This window comes from Poeciliopsis prolifica, unplaced genomic scaffold (genome assembly GCF_027474105.1).
Source record: "Poeciliopsis prolifica strain line A6 unplaced genomic scaffold, Auburn_PproV2 SCAFFOLD004, whole genome shotgun sequence".
Taxonomy (NCBI): domain Eukaryota; kingdom Metazoa; phylum Chordata; class Actinopteri; order Cyprinodontiformes; family Poeciliidae; genus Poeciliopsis; species Poeciliopsis prolifica.
The window spans coordinates 4,059,716-4,074,719 of record NW_026562379.1 but is presented as its reverse complement, the minus strand read 5'-3'; the positions used below and the strand labels follow the sequence as shown (position 1 = coordinate 4,074,719).

The 15,004-nt window shown below is 37.0% G+C and overlaps 1 protein-coding gene across 1 annotated transcript in view; it reads left to right on the top strand.

The window, feature by feature from the left end:
- LOC129358785 (cytoplasmic dynein 2 heavy chain 1) overlaps nucleotides 1-15,004 on the top strand; it is a 91,893-nt gene that overhangs the window by 16,690 nt on the left and 60,199 nt on the right. Inside the window, 19 exon segments of the mRNA XM_055027926.1 lie at nucleotides 2,585-2,790; nucleotides 3,188-3,370; nucleotides 3,928-4,110; nucleotides 4,411-4,634; nucleotides 4,767-4,882; nucleotides 6,461-6,660; nucleotides 6,762-6,893; nucleotides 7,361-7,493; nucleotides 7,644-7,851; nucleotides 8,074-8,203; nucleotides 8,525-8,680; nucleotides 8,766-8,902; nucleotides 8,904-9,023; nucleotides 10,997-11,243; nucleotides 11,345-11,496; nucleotides 11,609-11,753; nucleotides 12,345-12,447; nucleotides 13,979-14,143; nucleotides 14,782-14,906. Coding sequence (XP_054883901.1) covers nucleotides 2,585-2,790; nucleotides 3,188-3,370; nucleotides 3,928-4,110; nucleotides 4,411-4,634; nucleotides 4,767-4,882; nucleotides 6,461-6,660; nucleotides 6,762-6,893; nucleotides 7,361-7,493; nucleotides 7,644-7,851; nucleotides 8,074-8,203; nucleotides 8,525-8,680; nucleotides 8,766-8,902; nucleotides 8,904-9,023; nucleotides 10,997-11,243; nucleotides 11,345-11,496; nucleotides 11,609-11,753; nucleotides 12,345-12,447; nucleotides 13,979-14,143; nucleotides 14,782-14,906 — 3,065 coding nt within the window.

Below are 15,004 nucleotides of genomic sequence, written 5' to 3'. Positions count from 1 at the left end.
ACTGTCTTTAAACATTTTGTTTTGGCTTTTTTGTTTCATTCCAGAAAATGGAAACAAAACACATTTTTTTCTGACCAATTCAGTTTTTTCAGATAGTAAGTTATTGTCTATTTTTGAAGGTACCCATAAAAATTGTGTGCAAGAGTTGTAATTTATTTTGGAGACAATGATTTGCATTCTGCACTGCAAAACACAAAATTAATCACACTCAGGCTTTCATTAATATCATCTTCTGACCCTACTGTCCTAAAATTAGGGGGTTAGACTTATAACCCACTAGTGGCATGCCCCTTAAGATAAATTATGATTCTGTAATCATTCTTACTATTTACTTTACTCATTATATTTTGTTTTGTGGAAGTTTTTTTTCAGATAAATTACATGTCATTATGATTGTATGGAAATGTTTTGTGGAACCTCTTTGAAATTAATTTCACATTTTCCACCAGTACTCATGTGTTTTATATTTTCTGCACAGTGATGGCCTAGTCAGAAATGTCTCATGATATAGGATAATGAAGTAAAGGATTGTGTGTGTTTGATTGTTACATAGTCAGACAGAAACTGTCTTTTTATGCACTTCACATCCTCTTGCATTGTTAACGATCTCACTGTGATTGAAATGTTTTGTTTTATTCGTACAGGGGACTTTGAGATCAGTTGTTCATGACTGATCTCGTGTGAATTTGTTCATAGGGACAGTACTGTTTAAAACTCCGTAGACAGTTTCTGACTTAAAGCGATAATGACCCAAGGCTTAAAATATGGCTTCACAAAGTGTGACAATTTATTTTTTCTCAGAACTCACATATAAAGAAAGAAAAAGAACTTTTCTATTTTAATGCAGGTTTGTTATTCATGCATGAGATGAAAAGTTTCTCCCTTGCACTTGTAATGGCACCATTTTATGGGACGTTGCTGAAAAATGCTAATCCAGCATGACTTTCAAAAATGCTCGTACTGTAGCAGCATTGCTTATTTCTATACTTTCATCTGTGAAATGTAACTTGGGGCAAATTTTTCTCTCTGTAAGAAATTGGCAAAATGTGACTCCAGGCTTTTAAGCATGATTATAGAGGACCTTTCTGTGTAATTTATTAAAGCATTGCATTGTAGATTAGGCTTATAAGATGTTTACAGATAACAAGGTTCATTCTGAGACTGTTTTGCACTTAAGCCTTAGCTATTCAAATGTAAAATGTTTTCAAGATAGCATCTCATTACATTACGGAATCCCTTAAGTACAACCTGGAGAGGCTGTAGCCTGTTCACAATCATTAAAGCAGCTAACGTAATGCCAGGAGGGAACATCTAATTTCCAGATTTACATAAAAGAGCTGTTAACCAAAAGGAGAAGAGGAACTTCTTTCCTTTGCCACAGAAACAAAACAGGTTGGCAATTTGACAACATATTTGGCTGCGTATTTTATCTGCCCCCATGCACAGGCTTGGATGCATCTCTTTTTAAAATCAGTGAAGTAAATTTGTTATTTTTATCTTGAGATTTTTTTTGCTTACAAAAAGGGTTCATATTGGAGTTTCAGTAGTTTTTTGCTGTACTCTGCTAAATCTTATGTTTGATCGCAAAAATAAATGTGTCCGATAACCTTTGAGTCAGTTGAGAAAATATCAACATGGTATTACTTAGAATTTTTCTGGAAACATTTTAAAATAGGAAGTTGCCTAAGAAAAATGACATTCTGGCACAGCATTTGTCATGTAAGCAAAGTTACTGCTGTAGCTTGGGAACTGTCTTTCATCAGCAATGACTGTTCTGTTTCCATTCTGTATACCAAACATAATACTCATGTGGATGAGTTGGAGACTAGAGTCACTTTCTAAATTGCCTCAAATACAATTTTCAACATTTTATGCTTATATCATCAGGCCCCCCCAAAAAAAACATCATGTTTTTTTTTCTGGTCACTGACCTGTATCAAAAATAATAACTATCAGTCTATTATTGATAGTTATTATTGTGATTTGCTGTGCTTTTTTTGTAGTTAGATAAATATTAGATCTAGGTTAGGGCTTAGAACATGCTTTGATGCTGACTGATGCACATGTAGTTCTTTCGTTGTCTCTTGGATTCAAGCATCTTATCTATTAAACAATTAACATATTTATTTGCCTTTTATGCTGTGCAATCTTTAGAAAGCAACAGTGACTTGTAAAATACCACAATTGGTCTAAAAAAAAATGAAAATTGGCATTGGCCAGAAAATGTCTGATTGTTGCATTTCTAATGAGAGGAGCCTATTTTATAATAGATTAAGAAGTGTCATCTTCTCATCTCCATTCTGTTTTTAGCATGGAGGAGATCCTGGCAGAGTAATCTTATAACCTGAAGATTAGACAAATGAAATTAAAATGAAGGATTTCCCTGTGAACCAAAAATACATTATACATATAATTACATTACACTTTTTCTATTGTGCACTATATTAGATATAATAAGAATTACTGTTTTGCACATGTATCTCTTAATACATGTGAAATAGTTTGACTATCTTTTCATGTGATTAGATTTTGGTTGTTTGCTTAAATTCATGTTGTTAATATTTATGCATGTCCTCCTGTTTAGAGTCCAGTATCCTGCAGCTGAAGCTGAAAGCTTTGATCTTAGATATCATTCACAACATTAGTGTGGTGAAGCAGCTCATGCAGGCAGGCGTCACCAGTTCTGACCACTGGGCCTGGAAGAAACAGCTCCGCTTCTACATGGGAACAGACAAAAGCTGCCGCATACACATGGTGGACGCACAGTTCAGCTACACCTATGAGTACCAGGTGGGACGAAAGCAAATATAAGCATGTCAACCACAAACAAGCTGCATGTTAACTTAAAATAAAGTCTCTTATTCTTCACACCATGCAGGGATTTTCTTATTACCAGAAATGGTAATTCCTCTTTTGACCTTTTGGGGGCACTGTTTATGCACATATCACAAGCTCAGAATAACCTTGCTGCAGAGAACAGCTTTTCCCCCACTGCAGTTCTCAGTAAACGCATGCTATACTCAGTCATACTCTTTAGCTGTATTTTATTTTCTTGTTCTTCAAAGATGCCTCTTTGTTTGCCTTTTAGTTGTTGCTGACGTGTTTTTATACCTTTAGTGCCGTTTTCCAAACAATTTTACTTCTTCTTTTTAACTTATTCCTCTATGTCACCTGTTCTCTCTCTCAGGGGAATGCTCCTAAGTTGGTACACACACCGCTGACTGATAAATGCTACCTGACTCTGACTCAGGCTATGAAAATGGGGCTCGGTGGGAACCCCTATGGGCCTGCTGGCACAGGAAAGACTGAGTCTGTCAAAGCTCTCGGGGGGCTCTTCGGACGACAGGTCTTGGTATTCAACTGTGATGAGGTGCAAAGAAACTTCATACATGCAGGAATAGTTGACTGTTAACTCTTTTTAAAGGGTATTAATGTTTAAAAAGTATTCAAAATTAAATCCTTCAACAAGTAATTTGAAGAACTTGAAAAATGTTTAAGTCAGTTGGATGAGACATATAGTTTTATGATATATTTGCACCTTGTTTATCTTCCTTTGGTCGTAGGACTGACACTGTTTCCGATCTCCATTTAGTTCCCACATGTATTTTTGGGGAACAAATTAGACAAGCATTACTGTTGTATATGAGTTGATTATTCAGTAAAGATTTAGTTATTTATTCCATTATTATTAGGTTCCATTATTTACAATGTTAGTGGCACATGGTGGCTCTCAAAGTTTGACCATTCCTGATAAAATACCAGGTTCTGAGATTCAAAAATTTGCCAATGAATTTGGATGTCAACCACAAACAAGCTGCATGTTAACTTGAAATAAAGTCTCTTTATTTTTAAGTCATGGTTGGATGGATGTTTGACTCATTATTGAAGAAAACGCAACATTCTTTTTTCGCCTCGTTCTTTTCCCAGGGTATAGATGTGAAGTCAATGGGAAGAATATTTGTTGGGTTGGTGAAGTGTGGAGCGTGGGGCTGCTTTGATGAGTTCAACCGTTTAGAAGAAGCTGTGCTATCTGCAGTTTCCATGCAGATTCAGGCCATCCAAGACTCATTGAAACACCACAAAAAAACCTGTGAGCTGCTGGGAAAGGAGGTAAGACAATTAAAAAAGAAGACCCCGACAGATTCGTTTTAAACTACTAAAACACAAAAAGTTAAACAGTTATATTTTGTGTGATTTTGCAAGTTTTTTTGTGATAAAATTGTATATGCTACAGTGCCTTTCACTGACTTTCACCTCAAGTCAAATTCTGTTTTAATTGGTTATTTATTCAGTGTCTATTAGTGTTGCTGTGTCTTTCTCAATCAGTCAGATAAAACAAAAGTGTTAAAATAATATATAAAATAAGTTTTGCTATGGAGAAGAGCTTTTTTGTTTCGTTCTGTTTTCCAGGTGGAATTGGACCCCAACTCTGGGATTTTCATCACTTTAAACCCAGCAGGGAAAGGCTATGGGGGGAGGCAGAAGCTTCCAGATAACCTGAAGCAACTGTTCAGGCCTGTGGCCATGAGTCGGCCAGACAATGAGCTCATTGCTGAAGTCATCCTCTACTCAGAGGGCTTCAAAAATGGAGAAGTACTGGGACGTAAGCTTGTCGCAATCTTTAACCTGGCCAGGTAAAACCATGTGGGGAATTCTTTGTGGTATTGACATTTGTTTTGAAAACTTCCTAAATGTCCAACCTTGAGAGTTACAGTTGGTGCTGAAATTGGTTCTATGTGGAAATAAGCCTCTATTTGTGTATCCAGGGAGTTGTTGACACCCCAGCAGCACTATGACTGGGGTTTGCGAGCGCTGAAGACTGTGCTTAAAGCCTGTGGCAGTCTTCTACAGCAACAGAGGAGAGGTCATAACAAGGAAAGGAGTAAGTCCCCAACTAGCTCTTTTTTCCCCCAATATTTTTCTGAGGCAATTTTACCTGTCCAATCTCAGACCATGACAACAAAATTATAAGGAAATGGTTGCAGCCTTTGCTAATCTCTCAGGAAGTATCCTTTTTTATCCCTAAGCTAAAACACACTTGTGGTACACAAGTGTGTTTCATATTAGAAAAATGTCGCAAAAGCAGAGGGAAATATTTGAAAATCCTATTGAGTGGTATGACCATAAATCCATAACTGCTGAAAGAGAGACATCTTTATTATAGCCAGACCTACAATCAAATGATATGACTGATGCTTTCTTTCCTTCTGAATTTGAAGTGATTCTAATAAAAGAAGTTGTTTGATTTGGAGGATGAATGGAGTTTGGAGGAAAAAAAAACAGTAAAAATGTGTCATGACTTGATGTTTTGACTGATTATACTCCCTAGTCTGAAAATATTAATCTATGCGATGAGAACAAAGTTAAATAGATTGTTTTTCATCAGTGCCTGAAGGCAGAGGTTTGATTATCTGACACAGTAGTATTGTCATGCCGGAATCTAATGTCACTAATATACTGACATTAGATGTTGTGTTAGGAAAATGACTACATTTGTGGCAACTTCAAGAGCATTTTGAAACGGTTTTTCATGCATCCATGCATATTGCAAGGCTTCTTGTGCAGTCTGGAAAGGCGTGTAATTTGATTTCAGGTCTGGATAAGTATGGAAATAGAAAATAAGAATATTAAGAAATATTGATTTTCCACACTCCCATACTTTGCTTTAAGTTGCTTTGTGGTCTGGTGGTAGTTGTGGAAGCCACCTTTAGGGTGGCAGCCCTGTTAAAATGCCAAATGAAGCAAAAATTAGATAGACAAAAACATTTTCTGTGGGAGCTTTAAAAATTTGTAGATCTTTGTTTTAAATTTAGCTGGAATCAGAATACTGTCATTCCTCATATATTTTAATAAAATACAATTTTAGTTTCCAAAGACCTCAAATGTTAAAATTTAACTGCAGTATCTCCTCTCCTGTTCCTCAAACCTATTGTTAGCGGTCTTTTATACCTGGCTGTCATTTTTACTTTTGTTCCACTCACCACTTTCCTAACTTCCTAGTGCTTTCCTCTCTGTCTCTCCTCTAATTCTCTCCTATCCCTTCTCTTTATTTCTTTCCTCCATTCTCTATGAAATCCCAATGGTCCACTACTCACTTTTTATCTGTCCAACATGCAGGCAGACACTCTACAAGTCTCCAAGGTTGTCTTGTTTGTCTCTGTGTTGTGTGTGTGTAAAAAAAAAAAAGAAGAAAAGAATAGAAAAAAAGACAAACCGCAATTGCGCCTGCAGGAAAGACAAATGACTTTGGAGAGAACAAAAGTATTGACAAAAGTATGATAGGTTTTTGCAATTAGCACAGTTTTAACACGGGATGTGTGTAAGAACAAAGTCAATGATGACTTCAGAAATAAACTCTTTTGTCTTTAATTCTACACCAGCCTTGTTTGCTTGTCTTTACAGTTTTCGATTTGCAGCATGTTTTAATGATGTTGGTGTTGTCTCTTTCATTCACAAGCAGTTCAGGAGAGTAATCTGGTGGTGCAGGCACTCAGACTAAACACCATGTCCAAGCTGACATTTGCAGACAGCTCTCGTTTTGACGCCCTGGTCAGAGATGTCTTCTCTGGAGTTAATTTCACTGACGTGGAGGACCAGATCCTGATAGATGCATTAACACAAGTCTACTCGGAGGCACAGCTGGAACTCATACCCAGCCAGGTGTGTGTTGTACATTCAGAATATTCTGGCTAAACAACAAATGTTTTAAAAAAAATTAAGTCAAAGAAGCACTAAAATAGGCTGATTGTTGACTGTTTCAGCTGAAGAAAGCAATGGAGCTGAATGAACAGCTGAGACAACGTATGGGCGTAGTGATTGTGGGGCCAAGCGGAGCTGGCAAGTCTACGCTGTGGAGGATGCTAAGAGCTGCTCTCAACAAGACTGGCAAAGTGGTAAGAAAAAAATGTCCATCTTACATTTTCAGAAATTGGTATGCACTTTCATCTAAATTATTAATAATGGTATTAATAATTGTTATGATACATAATTTTCTGAGAAAATAAATTGTAGGTTTTTATTAACTTTGAGCCATGATCATCAAAATGAACTGAAATAAACAACTTGAAGGATATCACATTTCATATAATGAATCTTAATTTACATAAGTTTCACCTTTTGAGTTAACTGAAAGTTGAGCTTTTTAATGAAATTCAAAACTTTTAGGTGCGGCTATAAGTTTAGCTTGATCAATATTGGATGTTAACTTATTTATGTTGCAATTTATTGTTTAACCTGAAGTAAAATTCTTCATAAACATCCAGATTTACGACTGTTAAAAAATTGGAAGCTTAATAAGAGAGTTAAAAAAGCAAGCTTCCTGAAGCCTGTCACCAAGGTGTGCTTCTTCTGATCTTTTAAGGTGAAACGGTACACAATGAATCCTAAAGCCATGCCCAGGCAGCAGCTCTTGGGACATATAGACATGGACACCAGGGAATGGTCTGATGGTGTTCTCACCCACAGCGCCAGGACTGTGGTCAGAGAACCACAAGGTAATTCACAGATGTGTGCTGCTTATCAAAACATTTTACAGCTGAGATAGAGTTAAATTACTTATTTAAACCATACCTATTAAATTCTATTTAGACATAATGACCCTGACTGGAGTATGGTAAATGCATTGTTCTCCTTTTGTTTTCTAGATGTGAACTCCTGGATAGTGTGTGATGGAGACATTGACCCAGAGTGGGTTGAAAGTCTAAACTCTGTCCTTGATGATAATCGTTTGTTAACCATGCCTAGTGGCGAGCGTATCCAGTTTGGACCCAATGTGAACTTCCTGTTTGAGACCCATGACCTGAGCTGTGCTTCTCCAGCAACCATATCTCGCATGGGGATGATCTTTCTCAGGTCAGGCAGTGTTCAAAGAAAGCTTAAACATGCAGCTGTGCCTGATCTTTTCAATTTCTTAGTTTGTGGGTTCATTTTTTTATGAAGTATTATTTTATTGATTTTGGCTGTGTTAAGTCATTGGTGTGCTGCACTTTGGTGCAATGTTTGCTTCTTTAAAGTGCTGTTGAAACAAAATTAACCTTTCCATTTATCTCTTGTTCTTTGTGCTTGTATCCCTAGTGATGAAGACATTGATATTGGTGCTTTGGTGAAGTCGTGGATAAGGGGTCAGCCTGAAGAGTGTCGCAGTAACCTAGAAAACTGGCTGGGTGACTACTTCCAAAGAGCTCTGGATTGGGTTCTTAAACAGGCAGGTTACTTCCAATAGACCCTGGGTCAAACAAAACAATCTGTGATTGTGGTTAATTCAAAATCTGTTATTTTTTGGGGCGGTTTATTCAATGTTGATAGAATTTCACACACCCAAAAAACTGCAGCCGTATTTGCTAGATATAGGTCAACTCTAGACTTGTCCAAATACAGGTGAATGTATTGACTATGTTAGTTTTAAATAGCTAACATACTAGGACTACTAATCACTTCTTAAAAACCAAGACTCACTTCTTGTTGGCACTTATGTCTTGAGTGAACCTTGTATATCTCAGATTCCATCGTTTTTTCTGACCTCCAGAATGACTTTGTGGTGGAAACTAGCCTGGTGGGAACAGTATTGAATTCTTTGTCCCACCTCAATGCTGTGTCTGAGAGAGGAGAGTTTATTGTTGGTCTTCTAAGGGGCCTTGGAGGAAATCTCAATCTCAAGACACGTCATGAGCTTGCTAAAGAGGTAAGAGCTGTTTTTTTGTTCTTTTAAGTTGTAATCTGTAGGCCTTAAAGTCCTAATTAAGCATTCCTGCGTTTTGATCCCGCAGTTGCTGAGCTGGGCAAGAGAAAGTCCACCAGATGCCAGAAAACCACTTGATACCTTCTATAATTCCGACAGCGGCCACTTAGCAGCTTATACATTTCAACGTCCTGAGGAGCTCACCGTGGAGCATTTTTTTCACACATGTTCTACCTGTAATTGAGACTCCTGGCATGCAGAGAGGTCTGCACGGTTTCTCCCCATGGCTTACAGCTCGGCACAGGCAGCCCTTCATGGTTGTTGGACCAGAGGGCTGCGGAAAGGGGTAGTTACACATGCACTACACAAGTGCACACGAACACAATATGCAGATACGTTTAAGCCATAAAAAACTGTCAAGTGATTCCCACCTTTTAGGTTTAATCTGCAGTTTCCTGCACTTGAAAAGGCACTTAAAATACTACTTAAACAAATAATAATTATCCTTGAAACTAAATATAAAATATCCAGCATTAAGCTGCCCAAAATCAAGTAAACATTAGTTTAGTTAGTTTTAGCTTTTATGTTTTAGATGGTACCATTTAAAATGCACATTTCAACAACACTTTAATATATACAGACCATGTGCAACATGAATTTAAAATTTCCCAATTTTTATCAGATTCAGTTTTTAGTGTAATTTTAGGAGGCAGGTGGAATACTCCACAGTCGAGCACGTATGGTATGAATATTATTAAACACTCCTCCTCGGTTTGGAAACGGGCTTGGGAGTCAGTGCCTGAGGGTACTTACTGTCCCCTGTAGGTCTTAACAGAATAGCACAACAGTACTTCAGGACCTGATGGTTAGAATTCCTCAAATTTGTTTTTCATGGACTCACCAAGAAGCCAGCCATTGGAATATTATGTCACTGATTTCACTTGAAAAATGCTGTGTTGAGTGAAATTATCTGCCAATGGAACTAATACTACTTTTCATCAATATCAAGAAATTACTGACTTAAAACAAGGTAGTAGTATATCTTGCTTAAAAGTTACTTATAAGGTAGTTTTGTCTTATTTCAAGTGTACTAGGTTATTTGCACTAGAAACCAGACCAAAGCGACCAGATTGTGGTTTTGCCAGTGAAAACTGTTTTGAATACAGGCATAGGTTAAGTTCCTTCTTGTATCAATCAATCAATAAATCAATCAAGTGTATTTGTGTAACATATTTCAGCAGCAAGGCAGTTTAGAGTGCTTTACATCATAAAAGCACACACACAAAAAAAATACAAAGTTGTAGAACACACAGTCAACAATATTCAAGTGCCATTGTTACACATCAAAATATTGATTAATTAAGTAGAAAACCTGCATGAAAACTCAAGATTTTTATCTAACATATGAAATCATTTAATTCTGGGATTATTCTAAGGTGACAAAATAATATATTACTGAATAAACTTTTTCTTCAAGATCACATATCCAGTCAAGATCTCATTTAAAAGTTGTTGCTGTCCTATTTTCTTACGTTGTCCTTTTTTGGAAATAAAAGGTTAACACAAGATCACACTGGAGAAGAATTTATTACACTTTAGAGACAGTTGTTTGAATCAACTCAGAGAAATGACAGAACATTCACACAATCAGCAACAAAATCAAAGCAACTTTTATTCAAAACTTGACCTTTCTTATGAAAGCACTGACAGCTCAAAATAAGAATGCAATCTGTGTTTACTGCTCTCAGGTGTGCACGTGTTTACCGGGAGTTGTTCTGTTATAAATAATTGCGTCCTCCACCAGGCACTAAAAGAACAATGGTCACTCAGTTTGCCTTTTACTCTGAAGTTCCGTCTGTTTTTTTTTGTTTTTTTTTCTTATCTTGCTTCCCTCTGTCTAAAAGGTCAGCGTTCCAGCTAGGTCAGTGGGCTTGTCAATTGATTCCTCAGAAAAATAACAAGAATTTTAGTAACAAGCAATATCAGAGGAAAATTTAATCCACTTGTATATATAGTCACTTGCCAGATATTGTCTCATCCTCATAAAATATGTATCCATCCCTTTGGGTCTGCTATTACAAACATTGTCCTAAGATCCAAAGAGACTCTTTTATTAAAAGAAACACAGATGTAGTTCTTCTCATTCTTGTTCACTGTTCTGACACAATCCAAACATAAATGGCACTGAGCTGTGTTAAAAGTAAGCTGTATATTTAAACTGATCTGAACTGGTGCTGCAGTATGTGATCACATCTAGCAATACACAAGTGCTTGAGTGTTTTATTTTGTCCCCTTTTTTGTACATCGCTTGCTATCTAGCATGCTCCTGCGCTACGCCTTTGCTTCACTGCGTTCCACACAAGTTGCTGTGGTTCACTGCAGCGCCCAGACCTCCTCTCGCCACGTCCTCCAGAAGCTCAGCCAGACATGTCTGTTGCTAAGCTCAAACACGGGCCGGGTGTTCAGACCTAAGGACTGTGAGAACTTAGTCCTTTACTTAAAGAATATCAATCTGCCCAAACCAGACAAATGGGGAACCAGTAACCTCATAGCCTTTCTGCAACAGGTAAAGATGATCGCAAATATGGAGATCAGCCAATCACATTAGTAAAGTAAAGCCAGTCTGACATAATCTTACAGTAACATCGCTCTTCAATTTTGATCCAGGTTTTGACATATAAGGGGTTTTATGATGAAAATCTGGAGTGGGTCAGCCTTGAGAATATTCAAGTGGTGGCCTCCATGTCAACAGGAGGTACGGTCGGCACCCATTCACTCACCTCCCGTTTCTCCTCAATCGTACGCATCTGCACCATAGAGTAAGTGTGTAACCACTTCCACAGACCCAAAGATTTGTTAATTCATGTGCTTGAACTGTTCTCTTTTGAACTTTCTATTCTATTTTCCTCTGTTACTTTACTCTGCATCTAGCTATCCAGACAGAGAGCAGCTGCAGACCATCTACTCAGCTTACCTTCAACCAATTCTCCAACATAGTCTGGGGAACCAAGCTGCCTGGGCCAGCACAGGAAAAACACACCAGCTGGCAGGATCTCTTGTGCAAGTCTATGAACAGGTATTGAGGGTATTCCTTTTCAGGGGATGTTTTTTCCTGACTATATGTCAAGTGTACTAGGTTATTTAACCTCTAAGGGGCCTTGGAGGAAATCTCAATCTCAAGACATCAGCCATAGCCATGACATATAGTCATGGCTATGGCTGATTCAGTTTAGATACAAACTAAATTCAGTTTAGATACAAACTAAACTGAATCAGCCATATTCCTTTAGATCTTTAGATAATTTTGGGAAGCAGATTACCTCTTTTGATCAAATATTTCTTCAATGAGTGCAAAACAAAGTGCTTATGTGATTTGCTGTTGATGTTCCCTGAAAAGAACCGGCTTTAGTCTCATGTCATGGATGCAGGAGTGTAGCCAAACCAAAACACTCAGAGTTAATCTCATTTAAATGTCAACTTAAATGGTAACTTTTATGCTTCTCAAATGTACTAAAACTTCCAACTGATGTGGATGTGATCCTTGGAGGATTTCCCATATATTAGATTTTAAAGGTTGTGAACAAAACAGTTCTCCTTACCTCTTGTCTAGATCTGGTTCACTTGGTTTTGTTTTAACATATACTGTTTTTGTTTCTGCCCCTATTAGGTCAGAACAAGGTTTACAGTGGACGACCACAGTCACTACCTGTTCACACCTTGTATCCTCACTGAATGGGTTCTCAGTTTGCTGCGATATGACCTTACTGCAGGTAACTACAGCCAATAGTCATGTTTCACTTAAATCATCATTTGGTCATGTTATGTGTTTTTGTACTTTTTTAATAAAATGTGGTTAAAAAAATTGTTTTGCTTCTTTAAAAAAAAAGTAAATCTTCTATTCTTTTGAAGAAGAAAATACACCATTGATCTTGTTTCTGTAAATAACTTTTATCCATTTTAGATCTAGCGCTTAAGATAAACAAAAAACAAAGTAATTTAATGACACGTATTAAGGCCTTGTAGTCATTTGAGGGGGAAAAAATGCTGTACAAGATGAAGCTTCAATATATGTAATCATAAAAAAATCTCTATCAGGCTTGGTGTTTGGATGTTCTAAATTTTTACCAGCCCCTTTTTGTTCTTTCATTTTTTTCTCCTCTTTGTTCAATTACTTTCTGTCACTTGTCTTGCTATCCTTCTTTGATCCTCTTCTTTCTTCTCTTCTTCTGTTGCTCATTTTCCTCTTTGTTGAATGTATGATAGCTGTGATGGTCTCATTATTTACTTTAAATGTCGCTATACAAAATTCTCTTTTCCGATGATGACCAATTCTTCAACTAACTGCATCTTTCTCCCATTCCCCTATCTTGCTGATTACCTTCTTTCTGGTATGTATAAACTTTCTCTTCTTTTTTCTGAGATTTTTCTTGTGCATTTGTCTTTGCTCATTTGGCATAGTACCATTTTTATTCACTTTTATAACTTTGGTGTTTAAGTCATTACAATGTGACTTTTTGACAGCAAATTTAAGGCACAGAATCATCTTCTCATCTCACTATAACATACCTAGATCTAGCTATATATATGGATATTACATTTAAAACTGCCACCTACGAAAAAAAAACATTTTTCAGAGTAGTCACCCCCACCTACGCACACCTGCCAGAAGGCCTTCCTACAGTGACTTCATGCTCTGAAAAAGAGACAGCTGGGAGCCCTACAATAACTGGTTTGAACATTTTCTAGCACAACCTAATGTGGTACACATAGCCCTCAGACACTCCAAATACCAATTTAATGGGATATGAAGGCATCTGTAGAAGTCCACTCCACCGAGGTACTGGAGCAGTCAGAGCCTAACCAAGACAGCCTCTGTCACCCTGTGAAGTTTGTTTTCTGACTTATCAGAAAACAAACTTTTCTGAGCAAAAGAGGAATCTACTCTTATTAATGATCCATTATTATTTTTAGTTCTTATTAATGTCGCCACATTTTTATGTCAATTTCCAAGTATGAATTGGGTTTTTCTTTAGAACTTAGAGAGTTTTATTTTACTTATTTTTACTCAGATAGCTGTCACAGAAACTCAGTTGGTTAATACTTATGTTAAAATGTCATACTATTGAGCAAAGCCACAGTTATGGAAACAATGGTATAGTATTATTTTCTTTTCCATTTATTTCATTTTACTAAAAAATGGGGAATAGAAGTTCATAGTTTTAATGTTCATAGCAAATCTATATCTTTTTTGTAAGTCAAAGTGTGAAAGTGCCTTTATTTGTGTATCCTCTTCCTTTTCAGCTCAATCTAATTTAACAGACAGCATCTTTGAAGTGGTTGCTTATGAGGGCAGGAGGCTTTTCAGAGACCGGCTGGTTTCTTCTAAAGACATTCACAACTTCGACAACATTCTCTCCTCCATCATTCAGGGAGACTGGGGCTCTGCTGCTCTGGACAACATGAGTGGTATGAAGCAGCTCTCACTTAGCTAAATCATCAGCCGTTATGTTTATTCATAGCAAAAATATGTTTTATGCTGGAGATAATTTGCTTGGAGCTGTGAATATCATGTACATTTACCAAATGCCACTCATGCCTGAAGAATAGCGGTAATGTATAACCTCAGAGCTAGTTTGACAGTTTTGCATCTGGCAGCTTTTCTGCTAATGGTCTTTCCACGTTCTGCGAACCTGCAGCAAATTAATCATTTCTTTCTTTTTCCCAGTTGGTTCCGTTTCTTTAAATCACATGACTAACACACACATTGTATGATTAGTGAAGCATTTCATTCACTGATTGTATAAGAATGCCCCCCAGTGGTGATAAAATCTAATTTATATCTACATGTTGCAGTTTGGAGATGTCAGGAATTGGTTATGAACTGGGATTGTAGATGGCAAAGTCTCAAATATACTTTGCTTGAACCTTTTAGAATAAAAATAGATCAAATCATATATGAATTAAGAATTCCATCTCTTAGTTCCTATGCTGTACAGATAATCAAAAACAGTGTCAATGTATTAAAAATTGTGCTTATACCATTTCAGTAACACGTGTAGATATGTTATATTAATTGTATGGACTATTTCTTTCCCTTTCTGAAGATGGTTTCTATGTAACATGGGGATCCTCTGAAGGGCAGGTCATGACTCCAGGCCAGCCTCTGCCTCCACACGGAAAACAGCTTGGTTGTCTGGGTTCTGCTGATTTGAAACAGGTTATACTGAAGGTATGAACAGAGAAAAACTAAATATTTTCTGTATCGGCTTGACTGTGCATAAATATGGATTTACATACTCAATCACATTTTTAGGCCTTAATTGTACA